We start from the raw sequence: 14,631 nt of genomic DNA on the forward strand, positions 1-14,631 counted from the left end.
ATGAAACAGCTTGTCAAGTAGCAGAGGATCCTGGGTTGTCTAAGGCTCCTAACAAATAAATACCATCAAGGCTGAAATAATAGTTTTAACAAAAATATTTATTTTTGCTTTTTGAAAAAAAGGAAAGTACCTATAGATTTCCATTTCAGACAATAACAGGAAGCCCAGAACTTTCCAATGACAACGCAGTTTTATTTCCATAATTGCCTCAAGCAACAATAAACCCTAAGCCACACAACACCCAATCAATCCATCACGACAAACAGGGGAAAATGTCTATGGTGTTTATCCGGAGGACGGTCTGTGGGTTCGTGATTACTGAAAAAGAATGAAAAGAGAGGAAAAAAAAATCAGATGACAGCACAGAACTGTTGTGTACCTTTTGAGAGGCTCCCGCTGGCAAAGCTGCACTAGTTTGAGGCATGCCAAGGCGTGACAGTTTCTAGGAGGGGGAGTGCTGACAGATGCTGCCATGTTGGCAGGATAGCCACATACCATTGATATGGCATGAGCAAGAGGTCCAGGCAGAGCTCCCATGGGAGTGTGGCAGATGGGTCAAGGTTTTAATGTCTGTCCTGCAAAAATCTGTAATGACCTTCCCCCATTTCGGTCATATCCGAGAAGGAGCAGTGATTCGTTAATCAAAAAGGCTGCTACAGGATACTGTAAAGGCTTTTTAATATCTGTGACTACATATATAATATCTGAGGCTTTGGAAGAACAACACTGCTTCACTGCCCTTTAAATCTCTCTCTCTCTCTCTCTCTCTTTAATAATTATTATTTTTTAATTCCAAAACATCTTTTTGCAAAGATATCCAACCAAGGGTGCAGGACACAGGGAATTAAAGTCACTGTGCTCCAAATACCTTGGGTCATGCCTGGGGTGGTGGGCTGGCAAAAAGGTGTATCCTATGGGGTACCAGGGGCACAGCAAATGAATGTCCCTCCCCAGGTGCCATGATATGTCCATCTCCGGGACCCAGCAAAGGAGCAGGAGGGAGGGAAGCTCTATTCTTTTCAGCTTACTTCTCTTCCTTTGATAATTGTGTCTCTTCCAAAAGCGCATGTTGATTTTTGGCCATGACTCCGTCTTTTCAATCACGGTAGCCTCCACGCGAACAAGCTCTTTCCTTAAAAAGAAGTAAGAGTACCACCTTGTAATTCTTTATGCTCTGTCAATGGGCAGGTTTCTAGGGAAGAGCCACGCACAAGTAACATGTCCTGCCTTACAAAGCCCAGGTCAGCAGGAACTACTAAGTCACTGAGGAGAAGAGGAAAATCTGCTTGGTTGTTGGCTTCCCAGTACAAAACCAAAAGCCTCAAGGTGCTACGTGGATTGGCCACGTGATGTACTACTCTGCAGGGCAGTACTCCGCCATACCAGGGATAAGATCAGAAACAGTCAAGGACACTTGAGTAGTGGGAGCCTGCAGAAACTTGCGGGATTACAGTGAGATAAATTCCCCTGGCAAGAGTACATAGTTCTGTACTTTCTGCTGTGCTTATGGTAAAGTTAAACACAACCACAGGCCTTTTTCTTGTGCTCTACTGGTCAACACCCAAGTCCTTCCTCTTTATAAAAAGCATCACAGCCAGCTGCAACAAAATCTCACCTTACTCACCTAAATAGCCCCAGCAAAGGCTGTGTAAAGACAGCAGCTCTGGCCCACTGCTTTTAGCAGGAAGCACAGCTAATCGGCTGCTAGAGCAAGTCACTTCTCCTCCCACATGCCTCTTCTGCCTCCCACTCTTGGTCTGCCCTGGTTGTTTACTCCAACTTGGAACAGAAGATGGGGCCTCGCTGAGGATTTCACGTACTGCTCTGTTCAAAGGGACCTCCCGGCAGCCAGGGGAGCTTAGGGACGAGGGCGAGACTACTCAAAGACTCAATTGCTTCTGGAATCTATTTCCACACGTGGAAGCTCTCAGCAAGTACAAATTCCCTCTTCCAGTCTCTTTCCACAAGGATGGGGCTGGAAAGAAGAATATTGTTTCCACCACACATGACTAAAGTCACAATTCTGTCCTCCCTACTCCCTACCAACACAGGCAAACATGCCTTGCACCTAATGTAGTTATTCTATGGCGCACAGGGAGAAATCATCCTACCAAAGTTAGAAAAAAGCTCTGCCATTTTTACCTGCCATCTAAAAAAACCTCAGAGCTGGAAAACAATGTGTTTTGAAGCCTGCACTGAAGGACAAGCTACCTGGCTGCGCAACAGCTCCTCTTGCAGAAACCCACTGCCTCCAGACACTGCCTCTGGAAAGTGTGGTTTTAATTAACAGCTATAGTGAAGGAGGAAGAGACACTCTTTCATGTTGCATCACTGCAGAATACCATTAAAAGCTCATCAGCATGCTCAATTCTCTGCCGAGAGACATTTAAAGAACATTTTCTTGACAAACGACTCTGTCTGCACTTAAAAAGGGGGGTGAAGGGAAAGCCCAACTAGTCTAACTCTTCACCGAGGTCACTAAGAGGCCAAAGGCTTTGAAACATTTACCATCTCTATTAACATTCACCCTCTGGGGTGTAGTATATAATCAGAGATTGAATCCTGAAGGGAAGAGGGAAGGACAGCCAAGAGAACTGATACATCTGCATTTAGTGACTAGTCCAAAAGAAAATAGCCATGACATAATCTAGATGTTAGAGACCATTGGGTGACCCTGTCATCTCAGCTAAGGGATGCGGTCCAGATTTGGCCCAAGGACAGGACCAAGAGCACTACTGAAATACACAGCATTGCAAAGCTTGGAAAGAAAACAGAAAATGAACTGCACTGCATGGGTTGGCTGTGTTTTACCACCATAATTAGGGAGCTAGAGACTTTCTGGGTCTAATTCCTGTCCACTGGAGGCAAAGGGAAAGCTAAACTCCCACTGACTTCTCTCAGGTTTGGATTGTAAAAGCATGCAAGAAGCTTGCTAACGGTGATCATGTGGGAAAGTTGAAAACCGGCCAGGCCAGAAAAAGTGACTGGGTCACTGAAATCTATGTGCTGCTTTTAGGCGAGCCAGTGTTTGTAGTAGCAGAGCCAAATCCTCCTTGCTATAGCCCTCACTGCTAGGCCATGCTAACCTTCATAGGCCTTGGGTAGTATTCAGCCAAAGAGAGAAGCATTGATACAGACAGATCTGTTGATAAGTGACCTCCCCCCATGTTGTTCAGAGATACTGACAGCCTTGCAACCAAATCTTCTGAAGTTTTCTTTCTTTTTCTTTTTCTTTTTTTTTTTTTTTAAGATATTTTAGAGTATCAAGGTACTGGCTTCACTCTAAAAGTCAAAGCTCAGAGCTGGAGGCCCCAGTGCAAGGCTAAAGCAGAGCAGAAACCAATATGCTGTTCAAGCACATAGGAACAGAGAAGTGCTCAGCAAAATAGGATCTAAGATAGAATCTTTATTAAACTTTTAGGTGTGACTGAAGTGTCCACAAAACATTTCCCAGATGTCTGGATTATGTTATTGGCTGAGATGGACAGTCAGGTTTGTTGTTTTCGGTGGCAAAAAGTTTCATAAAAAAGCACCTCTATTATATTTTTGAAGGAGGTAAGAAGAATTCATACTGAATTCATAAGAATTCATACAATCTCATAGATGTAAATTAGAATGAAAGCTGTTGTTAAACAGTGAAAGCAATCCTTCATCCTCAAAGAATCAAAACTCTTAGAGGCAGCAGCTTTGCCATTGCTGACAAGCTCTCTTTCCTTGCAGAAGGCACCTGCACCACAGCCTTCTTTCTGGGAGGAGAACAGGTCTACAGCACGTTGTGAGGTACTTTCCAAATCTGAAACCACTGCAAGAACGGGCAGGTAGCCAGGAGAAAGGCTTGGGTCCTTTAAAGGAAAAATACCCCATCAGCTATGCTTTGTACCTTTACAAGCAAGCAAAACTATTTTGTCTCAGAGAGGAACTATTCCCCTCACTCAGGTCTAGAACACTTGAGGGCCTGAAATGCAAACCTGCCTGAGCTTATGCTTGCTTCTAAGGATAGCTTTAAAAGTGCACAGCAAGGTCTGCACTATACAGCTAAGCACAGTGTAACTGCATATCACTTGCTACTCTAGCACCAGCTGACCATCAGAGAGCAAGCTGCTTGAACAAAGACAAAACCCAACAAATCCCAGAGCAGAAGTCAGCCAGAAGTTCCCAGAATTGCCTTTGCCACGCAGATACGTTTTGCTGCTTTGCTGTTTTCTAAAGCTTTAAAGGAGTGTCATCTTGGGAGGTATCTGACTGCTAAAGAAAACTAAAACATGACCATCTGTCCAAAACAGGACAAGCTCCTACCCACCCCCAAGTTTGAAAGGTGGGGAGGAGGGATAGAGGGGGGTGCAGCTGTAATGAACTGTCCTACACAGATACTGGTGCAGGCATTCACTGATGTGTTTATTTTTGAAACAAGAACAACAAAAAACACAGAAAAGCCTTTGTTGCATCTGAGCTCCTCTCTCTCTCTCCTCCAAAATGTTTGTGGTTTAGGCACAACTGGGACCTATGTGAAAGAATTACAGTTCATGTTGCCTCCAAAGCACTGGGTTCTGCTCTCTTTTCCTCAGCTTGCATAGAAGAGCTGAGGGAGTTGGGCATGTGGGAGGTTTCCCTACAACTCTCAGAGGGAGGACAGTACCTCCCTACCACCTTTTCTTTCCCCTGCTCAGCCTCCTCCTCCTCCTCCTGATCCTCCTCTGCCAAAGTTACTGCAGTTCAAGCTAACACTGGCAGATGTGCAACTTGGTCTGCCTCAAACAACTGACAAGGCTTTTCGTGAACTTAGAGTGCTTGCAGGGATCGAGCAGCAGTTTTTCTTCTTGTCCCAGAGTTCCTGGGTCACTGGGCATATGCCCAAGTCCAGCACGCAAACTGAGTTGCAAAGAACCATTTCAGAGGCACTATTTAACAGTGCCTAGCCAAGGATGGTGCTCCTAAACACATCCCTGTCTGCAGAATCTGGGCTTTTACTCAAGCTATTGCAAGATAGCAGTAAAATCAAATAATGATTTTCCCCTTCCTAACCTCTTCCACAAATGGAAAATCTGGCAATAACGCACAGGCTCCTGAGGATCTGCTATTCCAGATCTATTGACAGTACTGTTAGAAAAGCTGGCAAACCCCCAAATCCTGTGCAACGCAGGGATCTCAAGGCTGTTAGCCTTGAGCAGTGCCACTGAAGCCCTATTACGAACTATACAAATATTTTATGAACAACTCTTAAATCCAGATAACCTACTGGCAAAAAAAGAAACCAGCCAGAGGAAAAAACAACCTGAAACCACATGGTATTTCTACCGTGAATCTATAAATCACCAGAAAATACTGAGATGTAAAAACTCTTCTTTATCTTATTGTCCTCTACCTCAGTTGCTGCAGTTCAATCCAACACTGCTAAACGCGAGGTTTAGCCTGGAACCGGGCAATAGCCATGGCTTCCAGACACTCAGCTCTCTCACAACCGACCTTACCTTGACTTGTATTTCACCACTAAAACCTATTGTTCTGGGGAAAACCACAGTTCATGACTTTGTTCAATAATACCTAGTCCACATACCATCTCTTTTGGTAAAGCAAAAGCTGAAGAACCAGGCGTATTGCTAGTTATTACAGCAAGTCCTACAGCATTAGAACTGAGCTGGTGCCAATGGGGTAAATTCTGCTCCTCAATTCTGTGATCACTGGAGTCACATGACTGCAAGGAAGGGAGAATTACAAACTCTAAGTAAGGATTAAGGCCTGTGGGGTTAGGATGTGGTCAAAAGGAAATGGGTTTAAAAAAAAACCCAAAAAACAAACAACAAACGCCCTCTCCCCCCAAACTCAGGGATGGGCAAGGATTTCTGGGTTATTCTAAGATGACTATCACTGCAATTAGGGTTAGGGAGCAAAGATGTTGAAGAACAAGATTTACTGCCAATTTATGCAAAGGTCATGCAATGAGAAAAAGAACCATCCCAACAGAGGTGAATATCCTACAGTTACCTTAGGAACGGGCATTGCTGTTCTATCCTGACACTGGTAATGGCTGGAGTTAGAAGAGGCTTATGATTTATTGATGATTCTTTCAAAAGCCACAGATCTGGAAAAAGGTTAGCGCTAATAAATTCACAAGACTTCTCTTCAGCTAGGAGACTGCAGGAGCCCTGGAGCTACAATTAAGTGTAAGATTTGTCTTCAATATAATTCTTTTACAAGACATCTTACCCCAGGAGTGGCCTTCCAATCAGCGTGAAGTCATCAGCACCAACCAACAAAACCTACAGAAAGCAACTTTATCAGACACATCACCGGTTCATCATGCAGAAATGCAAGCAATATTGTCCAAATTCTACAGTCACCATAAAGGAGCCAGACTGCTTGAAAATAGGTCTTTACACAGTTCAAATGTCAAATTGTTGCTGGACAAGGATGGGGTGGGGGAAGGCAGCTAACAACCAAGAAACAGACTCATTAAATAGACACTCTCCCAGGAGAGTTTATCCTACTAAAGCATATTTTAGAAGTATCTTTCACACTGATCAGAACACACTGAACGTTTCTGTTCTGGGTCATCAAAAGTTGTAAAAACATGAAAAGCAATACATAGGAGAAGAAAAATATGACTTGCGTGAGATCTGAATGAATAGCAGCTCTTAAAATCATTGGATTTTTATAGCATTTGCAACATCTCCTCTAGTGAAACCCTTTGCTCATTTTTCTCCATGAGGCCCCAAGATGGGTAATAAATAAACGGATGTCTGGGGTGGATTCACTGCAGGGATTAGCTCTTTTGTTCAGGGCATTTCAGCCACCTGCCTATGTGTCGGACCAGGCAAGGTAATAAATAGGGTACCATCAGAAGTGGCAGCATTTCTTACAGTCTGCCTCCTTCCCACACTAATCATATGGCAACAGTTAAAAACAATACACATGCGGTCATTAAATGTTCTGACTTTTGCTTTAGACAGAAACTTGCCAGAGAAATCCCAATAGGATTATAATGACAGATTAAGCAAGTTTTTAAACCTTCTTTACCCTCATCTAGGTCTTTGCAATCCAAGCTGGCTGCTCTATACGATTCGCTCCCATTGCACCCAAGGATGCAGGGGACAGCTAAAAAACTGCCTCAAAACTGGACTTTAAAGCAACAGACAGGTAAAAAAAAAACTGACATTATATTTGGCTTAAAACAGCCAAAGATTAAGCCAGCAGAACCCCACTTCGGAGTCTTTCACTTAAGATTTGGAATAATGAGTCTGTAAAGTCCATGCCAGTTAACCAAGGCCAACGATAAAGACATTGAATTGCATTCTGGCAATTACCCCCCAAATGCACCATCCCTCTCCCTCTATGTGGCACACTCAGCCTGATAAGGATCTTGCAGAGTGATGAGTGGTGACAGTCCCTCTGGGGGTACTCTGAGTCTTTTGGGCGTTGTAGTCTCAAGGTAAATACCATCCTTAGGTGCCGTCTCTAAAAACAACAACTGTGGTTTTTTTAATTTTGGATGAAGTCAGTACAACAAATATCTGCCTCCTAATAGAGGAGTTCAGTGGAAATCACAGTAATACTATTGATAACAGGGTAACTGAAATTGGAACTAAAATAAGGCCAAGCAAATAGCTGGAGTAAGAATGGGAGATCCAACAGAAGCTCTCCAGGACTTTTCAAAAACTGGTTACCACAAGAAAGGTTTGCAGACAACTTGTTCTTGCCCCACACACAGTGTGGGGGCTGTGAAACCAAGGCATATTACCTTTTCCATCCGGATTCGGTCCCCACATTCAGCCTCCAGCACGTTGTCCATCATAATCAAATCTTCGCTGGTTATTTTCCACTGCTTGCTGGCAAAGTGAACCACAGCAAAGAGCCGCCCATACTGCCCAGCTGCGATCATCTCGTTCACCTTTTGTACCACCTCTGTTGGTAAACAGCAGGAAGGGATTCGGGGGGTGGAGGGAAAGAAGGAAACAGCAAGGTGTGAAAAGCTGTTCAAGACTAATTCAGCCACACTGTTCTCCTACAAAAATTGGTATCATCTTGGAATCCTTGAGCAAAACTCAAGGACTATGTTGTTTCCTATACACAGAGCGAGTCTCCTTTCCCGTAAACGTATTTGGATACTAGCTGCTGGCAAAGCCAGCTCTGGATATTTTGTAGGATACCCAGAAACATCAGAAACAGTTCTGTGAAGTATGCAGAAATAAGGGCTCTGGCATGTTAATAAACTCTAGTCTGCGAATTTGTACCTGTAGCACAGTCAAGAGAGATCTTTCCTTTATTTCTTTCCAGAAGAGCTCTTCCTATATGTGCACAAACATAGAGCTGGTGCCAGAGGCAGTACAAATCCCTGGGAAGAGGCGCTGCGCATGCATAAAACTCCGCTTTCTGTGGTCAGTTTTCTGTGCAGTCAGGCCAAAACCAGTCTTTACAGGAACAGAGGAAGGTTTGGCTTAATGAGTGCCATTCCCCTGCCAAATTGCAGTTTTCCACCCCCTTGAGTTGTTCAGAAAAAGAGCAACTTTTCTATAACTGGAAAAGTAGATTTTCTTCACTGTCCTCAAAAGCAGCTGAATCATTTTTTTTTCTTGGAATGTAAACAAAATCCAATATTCATTTGGGACAGACAAGAATTTAACAATTGGTCAAATCAAACCCAGCCCTTGAAGGAACATCTCAAAAGTGTCCAACTTTCATCCCAACAGACGCAAACTATTGAAGGTTGAAAACAACTGAAAATCAAGGGTTAGAATGGAAACTACTTTGCAACATGGCAGTCACTCCAGTTCCCACTACAGTGAAAAGCAGAGCTTCTGTGTTGTTGGAATTGCCAAAGAGGAAGAAAAGATAACTGGGTGCTCTTCTTTGACACAGAGTGGTCCACCACAAAAAGTCCAGAGAAAAACTACAATCCCCTTCTCGTTGTTATGCCCTCAACTATTCAACAGGATACAATAAAAAAAATTTTCTTCTAGCTCTAAAGCACTGGTGCATTGTATCAGTAGCCTGGTGGTAACATTTTAAAATGACACGCCAATCAGCGCTCGGGGTGCATAATGCTCATAGCTCCCACTAAAGACAGTGGGATTTGTGGGTATTTCAGATCTGAAATTCAAGCTTAGTGGTCTACTCATACAGCCACATATGAAAATGCTGGCTTACAATTTTCTCTGAGCCAGAAATATGCAGAGTCATGCTTTAACAAGGGTTATTTCCTTGTCAAATTTCAGTTGTCCACCCATAGGACTTTCTGATCCTTCTGTAACAGAAGGAAAGTTATTTTATTTCATTGTACCTAGGATATAAAATTGTTGGTAACTCTTGCAAATATCCCGAGTGACAGGACACATCAACTGATATTATCATTTGATTGTTAGTATGGCTTATATCTTGTATCTTGCTTGTAGAGCAAATGTAGCAAAAATATTTATGGCTGTTTCTATGGCCATCAGGAGAATATAATGCAGAATTCAAAATACTCTAGATGGTGTGACTTTAAGAGAGCCACAGCTTTGGTTTGGATATGCACAGTCAGCACATAATGACGCAAGCTCATGAACAGCAGAGGGTTACAAGGCATGGAAATCACAATGGCCCAAAGATCTTGCGTCAATCAGTCACAGGAATGCAGAATCCTGTTCATCGGAGGGATCAGCAAATCAAACTGAGCACTTTATGGTTCACTGGGTCAAAGATGCTCTGGAACAGGAAACTCATTCATCGCTTGAGCAACCCCAAAAGCACAGAGGGGACAAAAAGCAGGATGAAAATCAGCCAGAGAGGAGACCTGGATGCGCTCTACAGAGTGCATCATTCACACACTTACTAACACACTTCATCTACACGACAGGAGACTATCTGCAAAAGGCTGGACACAATTTAGCTCTGCTCCTCTCACTGTTCCTTGCATGAGAACTTCTCTCCTTCACTTCCTGGGTCTCTTGGCTATCTATGGCTGGGAAGCTTTTCTGAGATGTCCCAGAGGCTAATGCAAGGAGACAGTGAGACAGCCTGTTAATAAACATAGGAGGTAGTTCCCTGCACGAAGCAGACAGAACTGCCAATTGCTACTCCCACAGCAACTGTAAAATAAAGTCACCCACTGCAGCTCATTACTGCCTGCTTCCAAGAAACATCCTGTATCTGCATCACCTTCCCCACTACTATCCCTAGCATGGTCTGGATGACAATAGCCCCACTTGGGCAATATGAGACTGGACATGTTCAGCTTCTCTGCATTTGATTTTCACACCTTCATCTGCCAGGGAAAACTGTCTGGTAACAAATGGAAGTTTGGAACAAATGGAACATATTTTGATCAGGTTAAGCAATGCGAACAATTGCCAAACAGCTATGTGCACTTCACTTGCTGACACCTGTACGGTCCATGAGCTCCTCAGGTTGCGTTCAACTGTCCTGCTGATTAGGGGGTGGGGATAAGATGACATTCGCTAGCGATGTGTCACACTTCCCACCTACTTGTTGCCATATGTCACACCTCTGTAGCTCTGTGGTGTGCCCCTCATTCAACTGCCTCTGCTGGCTGTAGCATTTTGGTTTACATGTAAAACCAATATGGCTTCCTCCTAGCCAAAAGACACATTTTGTTGCTTAAGTCACAATGTATCACATCAGGCAAGAATCCCCTGGGAGTGTTACAACCTGGAAAGCTGTCACAAACTACGGAGACATCACATTCTACCCAAATCTCCAATACCAGCATGAATCCAGTGACACCAAAGCACATCAGAAATGAGACAAAAATGCAAAGAACGAACACTAGCTCCAATCACTGAAGACACCGATTTACACTCATTCAGGCCACCAAGGATAATACTGGACTACTAGGCTTCATTTGGAGACTTGAGACCTTACCTGCATGATAGGCTGCTTCTTCTACTGGATCTGGCAGTTTCACTTCAGGCCATGGTGGTGAGGATAGAGATGTTTTGGCAACAAGTCTGTAAACGATAAGGTAAGATTCACTGGTAACAAACAGATATTGTGAAGACATACAAAACACAGAGTAGAGAAGGTAGAAGCTGGAGACAAGTAGAAAGCTTGAGTGCTTTTCCACTGTGGGAGTAGAAGTTGTACAGGAGATTTAATGGTTTGGATGCATGAAAGATTCAACCCAAAACCTGGTCAGATCAGAAACTAACTTCCCACAGACCTCATTTGACTTTGCAGCAGCTCATCAGCAAGGTGAGGTAATAATGTCAGGTGAGGTCTGGATGACAGACCAGGATACCTGACATACCTTCCCTAGGATTCCAGGCGAGGATGCTGGATACTGCAAAGTCCCCAGGCCTTCTTCCCAAAACCTGGCAAAGGCCCTCCAGTGGCACAGGAAACACTGCATGAGTGACAAATCTGCAGTCTATTTCAAAAGGCTGTTTGAGCACATGCAGAAAATGCTTGTTCTCATTTCTGAGCTAAATCTGCAAATGCACTACCAAAACAGATACAGTTGCTTCTCCCAGTGCTTAATGTCACCTAGGTCCACTAGAAATTGCAACAAGCTTTAAGAAAAAGACTGTATTTTAGAGAAGAGGTTCTTGGTAAGGTTTTCAGGTATATTTACTAGTTATCCCCACCACGGCTGAGAGGCTGACCACATGAATGCTCCTCAGTCAACTTCAGCACAAAGCCCTGGATTTATCAAAGAGAGGGAAGCATCTGGGAGGAGGCATGCCTTTGATGGGGAAGAAGTGCTAATAAGCACTCTTACATCAGCCTCAAGGGCTACACATGAAAGAGTCACATATATCCTTCCTTTTCCTATCCCTTTACTTTTAAAGATCTTTACTGTTAAATAGACAGTTTAGAGAGGGTCTTGAGACCACAGCTATTTTCTTTACAGCAGAGTATGAAGCCGCTCATCCTTTGTCACTTACAGCTGTGTTCCCTGAATGGCAATATCAACAACTTCTGTCACCCCTCCCTCTGCACAATTCAGCATTTAATACAAGAAATATTCATCCCCAAAGCCTCTTCTGTGCCATTACCATGCCTGTCTCCAGACAACAATACCATATTGGAGAGGGACTGGAGGAGGGCTCTAGCAGAGCTTGTTTGACCCATGACTATCTTAGTTCTGGTGGATGACAAAAGGGAGTGGGAGCTTGCATGATCTCACACCCAACCAATCAGGCTAGTACAAAAGTTCCTCATAACGACTGACTTCATTAATGCACCAACATATTCACAAGATGCATATTCAATCCTAAACCTTCCTTAATGGTATCATCTTCCAGCTGTGAAGCAAAATCCCTGTAAGCTCTTTTCAAAACTCGGCAACTGTACCACAAAAGTCTCCCTGTTTTAAGACTTCACACCCACCCCTGATGATCCTCCTGGGGACCAGCCCAGCACTGTTTTGGGCTGCCACTAAACACCACAAATGGGTTGCTTTGGAATCATTCAGCACTGACATGCTCACAGATCAAATTGGCTCAGCACCTGAATAACAACTTCTGTGCTGAAGAGCTCTTACTTGCAGTCTGTTCTACTTTCTACACTCAGATGCTGCTCTCTTACCACCTGGAAATGGTACATGGCTAACACAGTGATACCTTCAGTTTAGTGAATAATCTGGGGGTTTGAAGGCCAACGGGCCAAATTACAGACAGAGAAGACTGAAAACTGCCAGAGGCATTGCAGCCAGCAGCCAACAATACCTTCTCGTTAGCTGTCATGGTGGATTCTTTCTGCTTTTCTCAAGACTGTCACTGGAAGGGACCCTCTGCCTCAATACTGAACAAATTCCTTACTGCCTCAAGCTCTGTATGATCAGAATTGCAGGTATTCGCAGGCATATGCTGGCTTTCTGACAGCAGCATAGACAGCACTAAATCATAAGAACTCTGCTTAAACAGCAGGGCTGAACACCAATTAAGTCCACTCAAGTGTGCCACAGGGTGTTAATCCAAAAACGAAGCACTATGTGAAACTCAGTGTGAGGCTGAGTGGAAAAAAGGCAAATGGAGCTTTGCAGTAACAGGCATTTTTTCCAAGATCTCTAGGACAAGCAGCAACAACAGGGAGGACCAGAGGCAGCTGTTTACATCCCTGTCTTAAGAGTCAGTTACAAAAACTAGTGATTTGTTCCCAAAGCGACACAGTAGAGAAAAGCACCACCCTAACCAGGACAGCACTTTAAACACGCAAGTGTCTTCCCCAGAACACAGATACACATTTCGGGAGGGCAGGGAAGGGAGGCACAAGGCACATATTACAGGCTTTAGAGAAATCCCAAGAATAGATGCAAAATGCCTTAATGTAGTAAGAGACGCAACTGAAATGCATCAGATGATGAACTGATCTAATCTGACAAATGAGTTAATGAAACGATCATAGCTCCCTATTAAGCAAGAAAAAATGATGGAAGTATAATCTTAGATTTAGTCAAGCGAAGGGAGATTCAGGCTGGCTCTAGAGGAGATGGCCAAAGGTACTGATTTCTGACATTTGAAGAGAAAGGTACTGCTCAATAACTGCTGTCTCTACCATGATGGGATTTCTTGTGGGCTAAGATCTACAGTTTTGATAAATAACAGTGCAAACTGCATGAAACCTTCAGGAGGAAGCAGGAGACTCTAACGAAAGAAGGCAGAATTAATACAACAGCAGATGCGCTTCATCAGTTTACTCAGTAATGCCCAGAGATACCTCTTAAAGAGTTTTGATTTTACAGAAACTCAAAGCAATCACCAGCAAATACCTATCTGCAAGCACCAGGGCTTTGTGGGTGTGTTGTAGGGCTGCGCAATGACGCTGGGGGCTGTGTTGCAGGGGAAGAGACGCGACGTATGAAACCCCTTCCCCACTGCCCACCGGGAGAACAGGAACGCGTCTTGTCCCTCCTGGGTGCTGCACGCCAGCACTGCCCCTTCCCGCGCTGTCCCCCTCCGGTTCAACCGCGCGGCGGCACGGCCTGCGACCCGATCCAGGCGCCTCCGGGCTGGGCCCTGACGGTGGAAGGAAACACAAACGCAACCCAGCAGCCCTCAAAGCGCTGAAACCAATGAAGGCTGAAGTCTCCCAGCTGGCGGATCAAAACGGCTCGTTTGTCTGGAGCTCCGACAGCGGTGCGAGCTCGGAGACGTAGCACGGGCTAAGCCCTGCTGCGGCCCTTCGCTCAGCCTCACCGCCCGTCTAACTAACGCCTCTACGCTCCGCCGCTTAATTTAAGCAGCCGCCAAGGCCTAAGGCCGGCGGGGGCCCTTGGGGCAGGGGCGACTGGCGGCAGGCACAGCCTAAAACTCCCCGGGCCGGGCCGGGCGGGCAAGGGGGGCAGGCAAGCCGCAGCGGGCCGGGCTGCGGGAGGGCTGGGGGGTCTCTGCCCCCGAGGAAGGCCGGCGTTTGGGGGGGGGGGAGCGCCGCTGGACGTTACCCGTGCTGCGGGGCCTGGCTCTGGGAGCTGCGGTGCCGAACAGCGAGGCGAAACCAGGACGCTGCAAGGGGGGAGAGAAAGAGAAACGGAGAGGAAAGGGATTAAGGCAAGCGCCGCCCCGGGCGGGGGGGGGAGCAGGCGGCGCCCCGGCCCCGGCCCCGGCCCCGGCCCCGGCGCCGCGCCGCTCACCCGCCGCCCGCCGCGCCGCCGCCATGGCCGCGGCCCGGAAGCGGAAGCGGACGCCGACGGGCGGGCAG

General features: G+C 45.4%; 1 protein-coding gene across 3 annotated transcripts; it reads right to left on the reverse strand.

The window, feature by feature from the left end:
• Nucleotides 1-80: 80 nt before the first annotated feature.
• MRPL21 (mitochondrial ribosomal protein L21) lies at nucleotides 81-14,594 on the reverse strand. Of its 3 annotated transcripts, XM_062576465.1 has the most exons (8): nucleotides 14,564-14,594; nucleotides 14,375-14,435; nucleotides 13,816-13,949; nucleotides 10,855-10,940; nucleotides 7,736-7,899; nucleotides 6,205-6,257; nucleotides 1,029-1,132; nucleotides 81-318 (listed from the first exon to the last, which is right to left on the reverse strand). In XM_062576465.1, exons 5-8 carry the CDS (start codon nucleotides 7,874-7,876, stop codon nucleotides 254-256), a joined length of 363 nt encoding a protein of 120 aa, XP_062432449.1. In that variant the 5' UTR covers nucleotides 7,877-7,899; nucleotides 10,855-10,940; nucleotides 13,816-13,949; nucleotides 14,375-14,435; nucleotides 14,564-14,594; the 3' UTR covers nucleotides 81-253. The 3 variants fall into 3 exon arrangements, with proteins under 3 accessions (XP_062432449.1, XP_062432448.1, XP_062432450.1); XM_062576464.1 differs by lacking the exon at nucleotides 13,816-13,949; XM_062576466.1 differs by lacking the exons at nucleotides 13,816-13,949; nucleotides 14,375-14,435; nucleotides 14,564-14,594 and adding an exon at nucleotides 13,703-13,768.
• Between the last annotated feature and the right edge of the window lie 37 nt (nucleotides 14,595-14,631).

The sequence above is a fragment of the Rhea pennata genome, chromosome 5, assembly GCF_028389875.1.
Source record: "Rhea pennata isolate bPtePen1 chromosome 5, bPtePen1.pri, whole genome shotgun sequence".
NCBI lineage: Eukaryota > Metazoa > Chordata > Aves > Rheiformes > Rheidae > Rhea > Rhea pennata.